At 45.9% G+C, this 15,851-nt stretch overlaps 2 protein-coding genes across 2 annotated transcripts; one reads left to right on the top strand and one right to left on the bottom strand.

The window, feature by feature from the left end:
* Positions 1-650: 650 nt before the first annotated feature.
* N7446_012630 (alpha/beta hydrolase) lies at positions 651-1,679 on the bottom strand (the record flags this gene model as incomplete). Its single annotated transcript, XM_058521372.1, has 2 exons — positions 651-1,123; positions 1,175-1,679. 2 exons carry the CDS (start codon positions 1,677-1,679, stop codon positions 651-653), a joined length of 978 nt encoding a protein of 325 aa, XP_058366738.1.
* Positions 1,680-14,987: 13,308 nt separating this feature from the next.
* N7446_012629 (uncharacterized protein) lies at positions 14,988-15,743 on the top strand (the record flags this gene model as incomplete). The annotated part of the gene is made up of 1 exon (XM_058521371.1): positions 14,988-15,743. One exon carries the CDS (start codon positions 14,988-14,990, stop codon positions 15,741-15,743), a length of 756 nt encoding a protein of 251 aa, XP_058366737.1.
* Between the last annotated feature and the right edge of the window lie 108 nt (positions 15,744-15,851).

Here is a 15,851-nt window from a genome sequence, read left to right as displayed (position 1 = left end):
GAAGGAGAAAATGTGCTCTATAACAATAGTACGTGCTGCTTTCCTCAGAAGCGACAGGATGACGTGGTCCTGATGAACGACTGACCGTGTGTGGTACCTTCCCTCTTCTCCCTGGAACGATCCCAACAGGTTGATAAATTGCTTGTAGCGGTAATAGATATTCTCAGAAAAAAAAAGGGAAAAAATTGCGCATATAGGCTGATACAGTATAAAAGTTGATGCCTTTTGTGAATCAGCGGGTGGAAGTTCAATATTGACAAGCAGCTGACTGCTGACCGCTCACGTGCACGACCAGCTCACGGCTGACGGATTTTCGGGGGGCTCGGACCCAACAACCATGCCGGAGCTAGCACAGAGTCCAGTCTATGAGGCTGAAATGGGAAATATTGAAGCCCAAATTCGCGAACCTCTCTCTCGAGCCAAGATCTTTGACATGGCTTGTAAATTTGGTATAGAGAATCTCTCGACTTCGCTGAATAGATCTCACGCTCTCGAATAGCCCTCACAAGTCTCACGATTACGCAAGTATTGAAAGCCACAGTTTGGTAATATGCACTGGAAGAGAGGTCCTGGCGGTCAATGACCTAAAATAAAAGTGCAAACACCGTCGAACAACGCAATGAGAAAATTGACTCTTTATTATGCGTTGATTAGTGCTTTTTCAGCCACTGGTACACCCGGTCTGCGATCTCAAGGTTGTTCTTCTCCATGAAGAACATGTGTCCGTTTCCATGGATACCCTCGTTGCCTAGATCCACGTACTCAACGTCTACGCCAGCTTGTTCCAGATACTTGACTGTGCAGTAATCGTATGGCGCATGGAACGATGCTTCGCCTGTAACAACAAGTTCTGGGATTTTGCCCAGGTTCTTCAACTGCTTCGCTGGGGACTTCTGCATGATGCACTCGTCATGATCAGCGTCGATTGCTGGCTCGATAGTTGTCTCAATATTTTCGGCATTCTTGCCTGCAGAAGGTTCGTATCCGATTGGGAAGTCGGTGAGACCGAAAGCGAAGGCTGCGTCATTTCCAAACGGCGGGCGGAGCGTGAACGGTGGACCAGACGGCTCGAGCTGGACAATACCCTTGACTAGGTCTGGGCGCATGTCTCCGACCCTCCAGCCTACTCAATCGTTAATCACTTCAGCAAGTCATAATGTTTGGCTGAGACTACCGTATGCACCCGCCTGTGAGTGACTAATGATATAACAGTCTCCTACGAGGTCGACTAGGGCTGAATATGCCTGCGCATTTTGTTCTTCGTTTATGAAGCGGTCGGTCTGGAACTGCATCTGACTCCTGTAGAAAGCGTCAAAAGTTGAGTCGCCAATGCGACCGGTGCCAGGCCATTGCGTGTGAAGCTTCGCCTGTGGCCATTGGTTGTCGTTGTTTGCTACGTCGGTGAAAATATCAGAGACAGAATCGGGGGAGCCAATGTACCCAATACTTCCCTGTCCGGGAAACCAGAAGGAGCGGCCGCGTGCAGGCTGGTCTGAGAGGTAGACTGTGTGACCTTTAGAGATAAAATAGGATGCCCATCCTGGCCGTCCGTCTGGAGTATCAAGGAAATTGGTGCCGGTCTGAGCCGCACCTGCAATGAAGATAATGGGAAGTGGTGGGTTCGCCAGGGTTGGCTTAGGGGAAAGCTTCTCGACGTAAATTTGCCCTATCATAGCCATTGATGTAGAATTGACGGAATTGTCCTGTTTGGCAATCTTAGATACGCATAGAATTGGTGGGAATCAAAACTTGCTGTGATTTTCGTGTATCGTCCGCCAACGTAGAGAACCTCGCGCTTAGGAACAACGTCCCTAAGCTGGGAACCATGAGTTTGCACATTGCTTCCTAGAAAAGCGACATGCGTCAAATATGCGAGAGTAATCAAGGTACGAAAGCTGAACATATTGACCCAATTCTGCGAGAAGTGCAAAGACCCTGAGAAGGAGACGTTTAGAGGGAGAGAAACGAGCTCCAGCTCGAAAAGAGGATCCGTGCCCTTCTGGCCTACCTTCGACCCACCCACACCGCTTCTCGTTGTTGGTACGCCCTGGCGAGTTTGTACACCCATCTAACCGTTTTTGGTAAAGGGTAGTATCTGTAATACTAGAGATGAATACCAACTACACTACCTCGATTTTTGGTTAATCTACCAATACAATTTCAAATATCTCTAAATCCTACCACTTTCTGCCAAGGATTTCTTACCGTACACTCCCAATATCCATTTGGATATAGCGTGTAATATGACTAGGATCAATACCGACAAACTCACCAGAATTTGATCAATTTTCGTATCTGTCGGATCAGAGGGTTAAAGCACGCACTAGTATCCGAATGGGCCGTTAGGGTAATTCAGACTGGCATCAAGATGTGTTCAAATGGTGACGCGCGCTGTCGCACGCTGTGGCCCTGAAACGAAAGGTAACGAAAAGCGAAACAGACTTGAATGATAAAAAGGTTATAAGCTTTGTTGCGGTAGATCGCGGGACAGTCACAGGGACATTCACTAAGGATAACCCAATTATTGCATACGAAGTCGCGCAGCTTAGACGGTGTAAGGACTGATTGGATGAGCATAGATAGAGAAAAACACGCGTAAAGCCAAGCCAAACCCAAAGACAATTGAGCGTATGGGTCCTCTCGATAAAGTGTTACGAGTACTTGTCCGGAGAGTACCCGAACGTCCGCGGCATGAGACAGACTACGTTGTTGTTTTTGCGGTCCTGGATGCGGGGTACGTGACACAAATGGATCGAATAACAATGGAATAATATCAGAGAACGGAACATTAGAAGCCCCCAACTGTAAGATACCAGGATCCGCTGGCATCGAGGGTGACAAAATACAAAAGCTAAGTACGATCTTATTGATGACGTGGCGGCTTGAACGGGGTGTCTGTAGATGGCTTGTAGGTGGCTTGTAGGGATGGGACTGCTGCTCTGTAGTGGAGATGGCGTATTGACGATTTGAATGACTTCTTCATCGCTGCTTAGATTTGAATTGATCTTATTAAGGATCTCAGCTGGATTGGATGCGAAGATCCCTGTATCACGGAGGGCATGCTGAATAGTTCGAGGTTGTAAACTATTAGCTTGGACAGCCGGTACGCGTGTGAGGAAGGCGGCTTTATCTGTACTATCGCTATAGCGATCCCACTGCTGGAGCTTGGCATTTTCCCTCTTGATAGACCTCGAAAGGATCCGTTCTGATCTGTATCCGGATCCGCCCCGATCCGCCTTTGGGGCGGATCCGGATCTAGTTCTTCGATCCGCGGGGCGGTTCTATAAATCTTTGATCCGCCCTGTACGGGGCGGATTGATCCGCCGGATTAACAAAAAGGACAAACATAAGAAACCCTGTGATATGCATATTTTATGTAGATTTGGGCTGTATTTTTAAGTATTTGGCTTACAGATTAATCAAAAAAGTATACTAATGAAATAGAAATTGATTTGGAACTCTCTAATTCTATTAAATCTAGGGCTTTAAGTACTCCCATTCACCATCATCCCGCTTTGAACGCTTTGGAACCCGCCCTGATGTACGCCTCTGAGTACCACTTGCATCCTGCAGATTTGAATTATCAGGTAGCGGGATCTCATCCTCTTGGACTTCTTCATCCTCGTCTCCGAGTTCAATCAGAGGTGTATCTCTGATATCTCTAAGAGGTCTTTTACCAAGCGCAACCCTGCTCGGGCCCTGCGATGGTTGAGCCTTAGCTGAGAAATCTTCTTCAGTATCACTGATTAGATCAAACATATCATCATCTAGCCTTTCGCTCTTCCTTTTCTCCTTCACTGCTTGTATCTCCTGTGCTGTAAGATACTCCTCTATCAAAGTATGCTGATCACTTTCAATGTCAAACCTCGATGTACATAAATACATCATAAGATCCTGGATAGTTGTCGGTTTAAGAGACCCTCGGCGGTAATGACAGATATCACGAGCAGTATTGAAGAGTCGTTCAACACCAGAACCAGTCGCAGGAATAGAAAGAACATCGCGTGCAAGGCTCGCAAGAACTGGGAACTCATACTGATTACACTTCCAAAAGACACATGGATTAATCTTGCGAGTACCTAGTAAAGGATTAGTAAGAGATAATAAAAGGTATTTAGTAATGATTCACTTACTACTTCCAAGATATTGTGTAAGCTCATCGTCTTGGTTGATCTCACACCCCTGGGCTTTCTGCCTGTCACCTATCTGATCAACTATAGAGAACTGCTCTATAGAAGAAACTCCATGCAACGCTGGCCGAGTTTCAAAGTAACGCTTCTTGTATGGCTCAAGGTATTTTTCAAGACTCTCGCGGTATTGTTTGCGATAAGGCCCATTCCAGTCCTTCCCAGAGAAGTATTCAAGCTTGTTCTGGGGTGCCATGATAGTCGCAATCGCATAGAGATCACCATAGGCCTTGTCGGTCTCGGCATAATAGTCTCTTAGCTTCTGTGTTGCATATTCGAGAGCGGTTCGCATTATTATCTGCCATCTTGCTTTCTTTCGTCTAAGCTGGTCCCTAGACCTCTCGAGATGATCGAATAGCTGATTGTAGATACTAAAGACTATATGGATAGTGACATCCTTAGTCTTTGAGAGAACACTTGTGAAGTTGAAGAAGGGTTGTGTGATAGAAAGAAGATAGTCAATCTGCTTCCATTCGTCCTTAGTGAGCACAAGGTCAGAGAGGCCACACTCAGAGCAATACTTGTCGCAGATAGTCTGTAGTCTTTTGGCACGCTGGAGCATCAGAAATGTAGAATTCCACCGGGTTTTAACGTCCTGCATCAGAACAAGCTTTGGTTCTTTGGACTGGAGCTCGAGGAATTGCTCTCTACGCTGAGGGCTTCTATTAACCCAGACTGCTAGTCGCCGAACCTAGGTTGATATTAGTATAATATTAGCTAAGAAAGAAGGAGGGGGGGGGGGATTTCTTACCTTATTAAGGGTAAGCACGATATCTTTCTTCTCTCCATGAGCTTTACCCCGGGACTCAGAATCTGTCCATTCCATTTCTTCTCGGTCATTCTTTGGGGCTGCTTCCATCCTGCCGAGAAGCTCGTTTAAACTGAGTTGAATAACATGTGCCATACACGGGATTCGAACAATAGGGGTACCATCTGGTAACACGAGTGAATCAAGAGCTTTCATGATACTATCATGGAGCGTCGTGTTATTTGATGCATTGTCAGTGGTCATTGTTAAAACCCGATCTTCGATGTGATGTTTTTTTAAAAGATCCAAGAGGACAACACTAAGGTCGGCCCCTTTATGGCTTCCATGAAGTGGCTCAAATCCAAGCAAGATCTCACGGTAATGCCAGTCTATATCGATAAAATATCCGGTAATGGCCATAAAGGCTTGGCGGAAGGGCGAGGTCCAGCAGTCTAATGCAATAGAAAGCTTCGCACCTGACGGAAGCATCTGTAGAAGGCCTTTTTGGCGTTCTATCACTTTCGCCTGGATCTTCTGTCGTACTAGATATGCAGACAAAACCCGAGGCGGAGATGAGGCGAGACTAGCCAGTTTGACTAGTTTATGAAACCGAGGATGTTCAACAAACTGAAATGGTAGTCGTAACTCAGTAATTAGAGATATCACACACTCATCAAACTCCTCGAGGGTAAATTTCTCTGGCTGAGGGCCATTAAGTACCTAAGATAAACAAGTTAATTGTAGGTTCAAGGAGGAGTAGGCATAATAAAAATAAGTTCTAACATACCCCTGATTGAAGAAGCTTTCGAATATCCTGTGAGGGTTTCGATCTCCGGCAATTAACACCCTCCCGGACATGCTTATTTAGGGAGGATGTCCCACGATTTCCGACCGCGGGGTGGATGATAACCTGGCTGCATACTTTGCACATGACCTTAGGTGACCCATTTTGAATCATAGCAACCTGATAGAAGTGTTTCCAACAGTCCGCTTGGCGTCGTTTCTCGAAGATATTCCTTTTCATCTGACTTCCATACTCTGTCATCAACCACCACCCACAGAATTCATCATTCATCTCCTCAGTCCAGAGTATAAAGTGCTTCTGGTTTGTCGTAGGCCCAACACGTTCTAGAGTCGGTGGAACAGGAGGTACTATTAATGGTCGAGCGGAATCGCCGTCAGGTGTAAGGGTGGATGTCTGCTGAGATAGAGCACTAGGGGTAAAATATATTGCTCCGTCAGAAGGAATATCTGAAAGGTTATCTAGAGGATTATCCTCAAAGATAGAGGAAGGGTAGGTATCCGAGAACTGAGAGGCTTGACTTTGTGACATAGTGAATAAGTATCACTACTAACTTTAGTAAAGAGAAAGAAGGAGACTTACAGGGAGGAAAGAAGCGAGAAAGAAGGGAAATTAAAAGACGCGACCAGGAGCGCGAGCTGAACGACATTGTAGATATATCAATTCTAATATGGGCTAGGCGACCTACAGCCCTACTATATGATTGGCTTTAAGAGCAAAACGAGCCCACAATAGAACGGATCTTAACGGATTGATCCTGATCCGCCCTGGGAAAATCCTGACTGATCCGCCCCGCCCCGCCCTCCTAAAACCTTTTAGTATGTTTGAATTTGCCTGACTCTTTAATCCAAAGTATGCTATGTAGGCTACAGAGATAGGTATTTCGGTAGGAATCACTTATTAAAAACAAAGGAAGAAATGAAGTACCTTAGTTTATCAGCTAACTAATCATAAGGATATAATGATTTTAGAAGGCTTTGCTTTAAAATAGTTCAAGAAAGTTCCGAAAAAGTGTGACATGATACTTGGGTGAGAATATATATTTCCCATGTCATTACAACACCTCAACTTTACTTTAATAATTGGCTAACAACCAAGGTCGGAAATGATGTTACGACTTCTATTATTCAAATTCCATAGGTAAAATGATTTACATACGGTTTCAAAACATGAAATTTCAACCAAAAAATCACTAAATCTTAGGAGTTATGAATGCATTGACCAGAACAAGTGTATATTACAGTATTTTATTTAGATAAGTCATCATTTATATCCGCCAAAACAGGAAAGTCTTGGCGAGTTTATGCAAATCAGGATCGAAACGGATTGATCCTAATCCGCCTTGCGTAGAACCGCGGTGCGGATCCGGATCAAAGAATTCGATCCGGAAATCCGGCGGATCAGGATCAGGATTCAAAAGTTGGATCCGGATCCGCCCCATTTCGAGGTCTACACGCACGGAGGAAGCGCCCACCCCGAGGCATTTATACACTCAATTGTAGTCACCTACGCGCGATTTCTAGGCTATAAAAGCGATCGCCGACCGTAGTATTCCCTCCTCGTAATAACCTTCGCGGTCGCAATTAAGCCTATTGCAAAACTAGTCTCGTCGAAGTTATAGATATCGTCGGGATCGATACCGTACGAAAGGATCGTTTTTTGGACAAGAGAAAACCATTTAGAAATGATTTTAGGGTCTTCGTATTTAGCACGCGTGTAATTATAGCGCCTCGAAAACCTACTCGAGAGGTCGGAATGCCTTTTCACGAATTCTGTAACCCAATTCTTGCCGACTAAAAGAGGAGGGGTAGATCCACGCGCCGCGAGTAGTAAGTCTGCTATTTCTCGTACAGAAGAAGGCCGAGGGGCTGCTCCGCGAGAATCTATTGAGAGTATCCATTTTCGAAGCGAGTCCTCTTCAATTTTTGTCAATTTATGGCCATTCGCGCGAGTTTCGACGCGGTTTGTAGTACCAGCGAGGCGGCGGCGGAGCGTCGTACGGGGTATATTAAAAAGACGCGCTGCTTCTTGAACTGTAGAGATTTCTTTCTTTTGAATAGCCTGAATAGCTAATAAGACCCTGCCTTCTTGCTCAATTAAATTTCGAGATGATTGAGTACGAATTGGTGGCATAGTGGGTGTTTGAAGAAGGAAGGTCTAATTAATTGACGCGTTTTACGTGAGGGTGGCCGCTCGGCCGGGGTGGCCGCTCGACCGGGAATTACGTTACGGAAAGAGGCTCCCAAATAACAGATGGGAGTTACAAATTCGATGTCCCACTCACAACCATGAGGCTGACGATCTTATGGGTCATCCACAAGCCCGCCAGCTTACAAGTGACCAATTACAAGACCTCAGCCAAATGGTGGAGATCGGAACACAACCGAGAGACATTTTGACTCTTCTTCGTGAGAAAGAACCTTCAATTCCATTGATATCTCGCGACATCTACAACAAGCGGCAGACGATCCGCCGGGAAAAGCTAGGCGGGAAATCACCTCTTGAATATCTTCATGACCTGTTGGTTCAAGAGGAATGGAGATTCGGGTTCAAGCAAGACTCTGAAGGCCATGCAATGTTTCTAATATTTGCGCATAGAGAGTCGATTGAGTTCGCCAACAGATACAACAGGGTCTTCGTCTTAGATTGTACGTATAAGACAAATCGATATCAAATGCCTCTTCTTCACATTGTTGGAGTATCACCATCGAATGCTACCTTTAGCGTTGCATTGTGCTTTATGCACAACGAGACCACTGAGAGCTATGTGTGGGCTTTACAAACTTTCTTCTCGTTTCTCCAGCGCTCTGAATATCTTCCAGTTCTTTGTACTGATCGAGATCTCGCGTTACTAAATGCTATCAAGAAAGTCTGCCCTTTGAATTCGCACCTACTTTGCATTTGGCATATCAATAAGAACGTGACTGCAAAAGCTAAAGGTCAATTTGCCACTTCGGAAGAGTTTGATGAATTCTACGGTCTTTGGGTGAAGCTTGTCCACTCCCCGACGGAAGATGAATATAATAAACGACTTGCTGACCTTGAGTCTAAGTGCGCGAAAAATCAGTCTGTTATTCACTACGTGAAGGGGGAGTGGCTTATTCATAAACAGAAATTTGTCGTCGCCTGGACTAGGCAACATCTGCATCTTGGAAACGCTGCAACTTCACGTGTTGAAGGCTCACATGCCTTCATCAAAAAGCATATCGGATCCTCATCTGGCAGCATGCTGATTGTCTTTGAACAAGTGAAGCGAGCCATCCAAACTCAAATTGACATTCTCAAGTTGGACGTTGCGCGTGACCGTTTAGAGAACCCTCTTGTCACGTCACGCCCGATTTATTCAAAGGTCACCACACAAATTACTCGACATGCTATTAAACTTATTGAGCAACAGTTCCAGAAAGCTAGGTACGCCACAGAGCGTTCACCTCTACCAGCATGCACCAATGTCTAGACTATCACAATGGGCTTGCCTTGTGCTCATCGATTGACCGTTCTTCTTCAATGCAGTATTCCGATTGAACTTCAGGAGGTCCATTCATTCTGGTATACGAATGCTAGGCATGGCTCTACATGTCTACCCCTTTTGGAACCTCGACTGCCAAATCCACTATTCAAGTCTCAGAAAAGACAATCTCCATTCGCGGATCCAGGGAGGATAGAGAAGCGTGATCGATGCTCGTTTGAGGTGGGTGTGGATGAGACAAGTGATAAGAAAGACAATGGGGAGAAGAATCAGAAGAGGGCAGTAAAATGCTCTAACTGTGGGAAAATTGGTCATACTTTGCGAACATGTACTGTAGCAAGGAACGCTTGATTTTATACATAGTCAACCTTGAGGCTGTGGCCGTGGAATGTGTGGCATTTGCACGAGACAACGATTATATAAGCAGATGAGGTGTCCGCAGTAAAAGTTGAGGTGTCCCTATCAGTTCCCGCTTTACATCTCTAGATTTTACGTAATGGGAGTGAAATTTGTAACGTGTTTGCCAAGCGAGCCGCCACCCCAAGCGAGCCGCCACCCCACCGCTATCTAATTATTTTAAATGCATTTATCTTAACCAAAACGCCATTAAATTCGATAAGCTAAACTCGAGGTCTATTAGGACATGTAGTCATTCTATGACCCTGAATTCCACATACACTACACTTCGGTTTTGCCCTCGTACGCGGCTGAGAAGGTGCCGGAGCTGGCCCTGCCTTATAGGATCCTTGTGCTAAAACTGCTTGCTCTGGCTGCGCCATTAAGGTAGAGGCCTCTAAAACTGAGAGACCTTCTTCGGAAGCCATTTGCCTTTTAGACCGAGTCTTTTTTCGCTTCTTCTTCTCGTTTTTAGCGCGTAAATCGCTTACTTCTTTCTCGAGAATAGCTACCGATTGCATAGTAATTTAACACGCCTTTAAAACCTAGTTGATTGCGGAATTAAGCGGGCTTAGTGGGCTTTTTGAGCGCTATTTTAGCAAAGCTTTAATTGAGGAAGCTTGCTTTTGTAATTAGACGTAATTCGAAGGCGTTTTTAGCTCCCACTCGCTTCCTCGGCTCGAGGGGGGTGTCGGGGTTCGAAGGCAAATATCGAGCTTTGAGATCACTCGATCGGGGTTATAAGGCATTAAACCGGCGGCGGCGAAGCTATTCTTAATAGTCTCCGATTTAAATGCCTCGATTCGTGCGGACGGGTAGGCTTCGAGGAAGTCTAGCTTATCAATATGGTTGATTCTAGCACGCATTTTTGACTCGATAAGCCGACTATACGCGCGCTTTAACGCCGCAAAATAGCCGATATCGAGAGGCTGTAAAAGGTGAGACGAGTGCGGAGGCATATAAATTGCGATAATATCGTTTTTTTCGCAAATTTCGTCAAATTTCGGAGTTAAATGACTTCCGTGGCCGTCGAGGATCAAAAGTCTATACTTCCCCTTCGTACGCGAAGAAGTAGACGGAATAAAGAGCTTTTCGAGCCACCGAACGCTAATTTCATCGGACGTCCACCCGTTCGGACTAACCTCGAATCTCTAATTATTCGGAAGGCCGTCAAACTAAGATTCAATAAAGACTTTGCCCTTAAAAATCACGCACGGAGGAAGCGCCTACCCCGAAGCATTTATACACTCAATTGTAGTCACCTACGCGCGATTTCCGGGCTGTAAAAGCGATCGCCGACCATAGTATTCCCTCCTCGTAATAACCTTCGCGGTTGCGATCAAGCCTATTGCGAATCCGGTCTCGTCAAAGTTATAGATATCGTCGGGATCGATCCCGTACGAAATAATCGTTTTTTGAACGAGAGAAAACCATTCGGAAATAATTTAAGGATCTTCGCACTTTGCGCGCGCGTAATTATAGCCTTTCGAGAATCGGGAGGAGAGGATTGGATGCCTTTTCACGAAGTTTGTAACCTAATGATTGCCGACCGAAGGAGGAGGGGTAGATCCACGCGCCGCGAGTAGTAAATCCGCTATTTCTCGTACGGTAGAAGGCCGAGGGGCTGCTCCGCGAGAGTCTATAGAGAGAATCCATTTTTGAAGAGATTCCTCTTCAATTTCGGTCAATTTATGTGAATTTGCGCGTATAGTACTACGTTCAGCATGACCGGAGAGGCGGTCGCGTAAAGTAGAACGTGGTACTTCGAAAGTGCGTGCTGCGAGAGAAATAGAGCTTATTTCTTGCTTCTTAATAGCCTGGATAGCTAATAAGATCCTACCCTCTTGCTCCGTACGATTTCGAGAAGATTGAGTACGTATTGGTGGCATGGTAGGTGGTTAAAGAAGGAAGGTCTAATTAATTGACGCGTTTTTGGATGGGGTGGCGGCTCGCTTGGGGTGGCGGCTCGCTTGGCAAACACGTTATTTTACAAGACTGAAAGTACGTCTTCAACCTAATTGCCAAGCTAATGTCATTTCGAAGACGATTACTGTGCGGTATTACCTTAATTTTTGAGACCTCCATAGTCTTGGTTCGTGTGTCTCTAACACCCTGACCTTAGACCCGATTAGCGAAAGGGGAAACAAACCTCCTTTAGATCGGCGCTACAGTTTTGTGGAAGTCTGTCTACGACGATGGATCCCAAAGTCGCACCCACTTGGACCGTGCCTCAATTTGAAATATGGTCCGTGCATATGTCAGCGCCCCACAGGTCAGTTCCTCAAGATGACAAGCAGTGGAGACAGCTGCACAACCCGGCGCATGACGCCAAGCCTTCATAGGCCACGCCCCTGTAGCATGTGACGGAGATACACTAGCGCTTCTATCTTGGACCATCACAGACCATCACAACGCCACCGACATTGTGATCTGGAACGAAAACTTGGCCAGCTGCCCCCTATTTATCAAGCTCATCTCCTCACCAACTTGCGCCTAAGTTATACTAGCGATATATGAAAGATCAAAAAACATCAGGCCTTACAATTCAACGATTATTCTAAGGTACATTTCTCTGTTAGATGAAGCCAAACAACCGCGGCCTGTTTTACTGATCAAAAGCAGAATCTCAGACCTTCCAAGTTCCAAAAACAGAACAGTAAGAACAATACAGCAAAAGACATAGGGCAATGCTAAACTTATTAGATGTGTGATAATATACGAGGAATCTTTGGATTGTGTGGCCATGAGGCAACAGTTTATATCGCAAGATGTCGGCCCGCCATTCAGAACCAAGTGACCTGTCCTCCTCATCAGCGTGAAGACGTCTACGACTGGCAAGAGGATAAAGACAACGAAGACTGCCCTGCATGCAAGGGTGTAACGCCACCAGAAACCCCCTAAAGATGACGAGTGTGGTGCCAGGCATTTTTACATATATTTATTCCTTGTCATTATTGACCTTCTCCTTCCGTATACTGTCAACAATCCTTTGCTCCTCTTTACCTCCCCAAGTGTATGAAACAGCTCTGTCCTTTGCTTTTTCGGCCCATCGATTGCGTAGAATGAAAGCTCTGTTTAATTAGACTGTGTTCCCAATACCAAAAAGAAAAATAAGTTGGGCGCCTCACAATTTGCCATTCTGTTTACTTGCAAGATATACCTGATGGGGAAGTTGCAGCACATCTTCCTGGTCGAGTGGTTGAACCACATCCAAATCAACAATAAACCATCGTTTAAGAGGCTTCTGTGAGTCGAAATCAGCGGGAATATGGACGTGGTCGTAGCCCGCTGGGTGAAGAGTAGGATTGAATGCACGATTTAACATAGATGCACAGAAATCTTCCCCAATTTTGACATGGCGCCTTTGAGGGTAACCATCTATATCGGTTACGCACGCATAGATAATGATTCTGGTAGGATGAGGGTCCATATTGGCAAAGAATAATGACAACACGAGTAATCTGATTGCGTGTTGTGAAGTGACGGTTGTGCACTCTTTAAATGATTTGGCCAGGAAGTTAAGCGGTCAAGAATCTCGGCGACGGATTAATGAAAGGCCGAGTCTTCCGACTGTACAACCTCAAATACCGACAAGGGATATGGCTTCCTGCGTACATGGGTTCCATCAGCTTCCACTTATCTTTTATGGGTAATCTAGGTCGTTGTGGATGCATGTAGCTTTTATCATATAGATGCTTTGATTTTCAGCATTGGTGGCTGATCACATTGATGGTAGTGCTTCATCCTTATTGGACCCAACGAACAACAAAATCCGCCTGAGTATAGCAAGGAAACGAAGGATATTACAATATAGAAGGCGCTGGACCGTATTGGTTCCTAATCAGAGGTCGGTTTACCAACTGTTGAAATGTTGAAATTGCGTCTAGGCTTGCGATAGAAATGTCATCAGCAACTCGTCATAGAGAGCTCGGCATAATCTCGAGCTCAGCACAATCTCGACCCTAGTACTTGTCGTATTACCAACATTATCCCAAGAAGGAAAAAAGGCCGAGACTCACGAGATGCATCTATGTTTCTTAGTCGCTTTAGCGCCAAACTGGCCGTCTTGTCATTTGATATTTCTAAACTTGCCACCAGACGAAAGAATATTTAGCTAGAATCCGCCAGTCAACCTCATTTTCGATGTTTTTCAAACTTCTGTAAGCATAACACTAAGCTGGTTCTACGAATTGGGAAGCGTTTCAATGTTGCGTTGGATGTTCTGGCTGAAGCGGACCGACCATAGTTCAAACGGACGGCATAAATCACTGCAGTCACGATGTCCGAAAGAAGCAGGAGATTCCGGGTCGCTCCGGATGACCTCCGCTGCGCATAGAAATGAAGCAATCACATTATTAGTCTGGCAACTGTGGCTTTTGATACAATGAGATCCAATCAGCTCACCCTTGGCGTATATATGACCCCCTATCTTGTTGACGATCAACCCCCCGTCCATTTCTAACCTCGTCGTCGAAATGGTGTACTTGACCGAACCCTTAGCGGGGGGAAGCGTGTGAGAGGACGAGAGGTGGCTTAGTTGCCGGTCCTGATATCTTAGCATTGTTCCAGGCCTCAGAAGCGGTGTCTCCTCTGCCAAAGGGTCTTTTCCCACGGTTTCCTTCAAGATTTAATTCAGTGAATTATGCTGTATTGAAAGGTTTGTAATTAAAGGGCCTGATATAAGACTCCGGGGAACCGCATTACGAAGCCCTACTCGGCATGGTTAGTCGAATAAATCAAAGCATGGAGCCCCACACAACTAGGTTTGCAGCAATGTGATCGTTCTAGCGCTGTGTGTTTCTTATGATCTAAACCTATGACTACTGGCGCTATTGCAGATCTGACAGGGGCGTCTGGTCTTCTCATAGGTCATTTTGGACTCTCCAATTTGACCACAAGATCGGGTTCCACCGAGTTGGTATCAAGCCGTAAGTATAAGCCCTTAGATAGTCAAACTTTCAGAAGATATACAAATAGCACAGAAAGGCTCATACATCTTTCCTCAGTCATCACGTAAGGACTAATGCGATTTGATGGTGGGCTAGGCGAATTTATCAACCCTCAATCTAATTGGGCGTTTGCTATGGGCTTGGATATGGTTGGGGCCAGATATTGATTCCTAGGAACACAGCCCGGCCATAGTGGAAATTGGACCCAACTACCTGGCTTGTGACGCAAAAGGTTGAGTGCACAAGCATGCCTCGCGCGGTGGGTTTGACCGCTGCCTAGGCGCGGTCTTATCACCCGGGTGAAGTAGTGGCGTGTCCCCAAGGGTTATTTACCTGCAGCACCGGTATATAACCTGCTTCCATTCTCAGTAACTTCCAATTTCTCTACACAGATCTTCGCTGAATCAAACCCTCACCACCCCCCAAGTTCCACCGAATGTCGACCAATTTGGAGCATGATGATCTCGAATCATGCCACAGCCAAAAAACATGTTCCACTGCTACCAGTCCCTTGGGGCCACTACAAACGTCCTACCTGACATTTCCATCTCAAAGCTATCCCTCTCCACCCTCCAGAACCGTTTTGAAAGGCTACAAATTCTACAAAGCAGATCCTAGCCTAGATGAAGCGGCAACCTGGGCATGCGCAGAGCGAACCGAACTACGCATGAAACAAGAACAGCTCTACGAGATGATCCATGAGCGGGCAGAAGATTATTCTGCTAGACAGCAGTACAAAAACCTGAGCCGCGACCAGCGCGCTCAGGTCACCCAGCTGGCCGAAGACCAACGAGTGGATTATCCACGGATGGAATGGAGCTGTGTCTATGCCAAAGAAAGCTATTATGCGAACAAGGCTCGCAACCCCAATCGACATGATTTCGAGACAGTCTCCATGACTATCATTATGACGGGGAGACCCATGGAACCGACAAAATACCCCAGAACGCCTATGGGAGAGTACGTGGATCTTAGGAAGCATTGTCAGCCTCACGAGGGTGACATGAACCATTCCAGGTCATCCGTTGCAAAAATAGGCCCGTCTGGGTATTACAGAGTCCAAGCACAGCATTCTGCCCCAAAGCCAGTGAGACGGTACCTGAACCAGGGATCGGATTCAAGACGGGTGGTGCCCCCATCAGTGCTCTCGACTCAACTCGGCTCATGTCAGCTCCCGGTATATGACAAGTAAGCGGTTTCTTATCCCCTCTTCTTTCAATTGCTATGTCTTCTCTCCAGGTTTGGGTGGAAGTTGACTGCCCTCAACTAGCTCTGTTCCAAATGCTAATTTTGCGGGTCC

The sequence above is a fragment of the Penicillium canescens genome (genome assembly GCF_028828765.1).
Source record: "Penicillium canescens strain IBT 15451 chromosome Unknown utg000010l_segment0_segment0, whole genome shotgun sequence".
NCBI lineage: Eukaryota > Fungi > Ascomycota > Eurotiomycetes > Eurotiales > Aspergillaceae > Penicillium > Penicillium canescens.
Note: the sequence above shows the minus strand (reverse complement) of the source record. Positions and strands in the feature narration are given on the sequence as shown.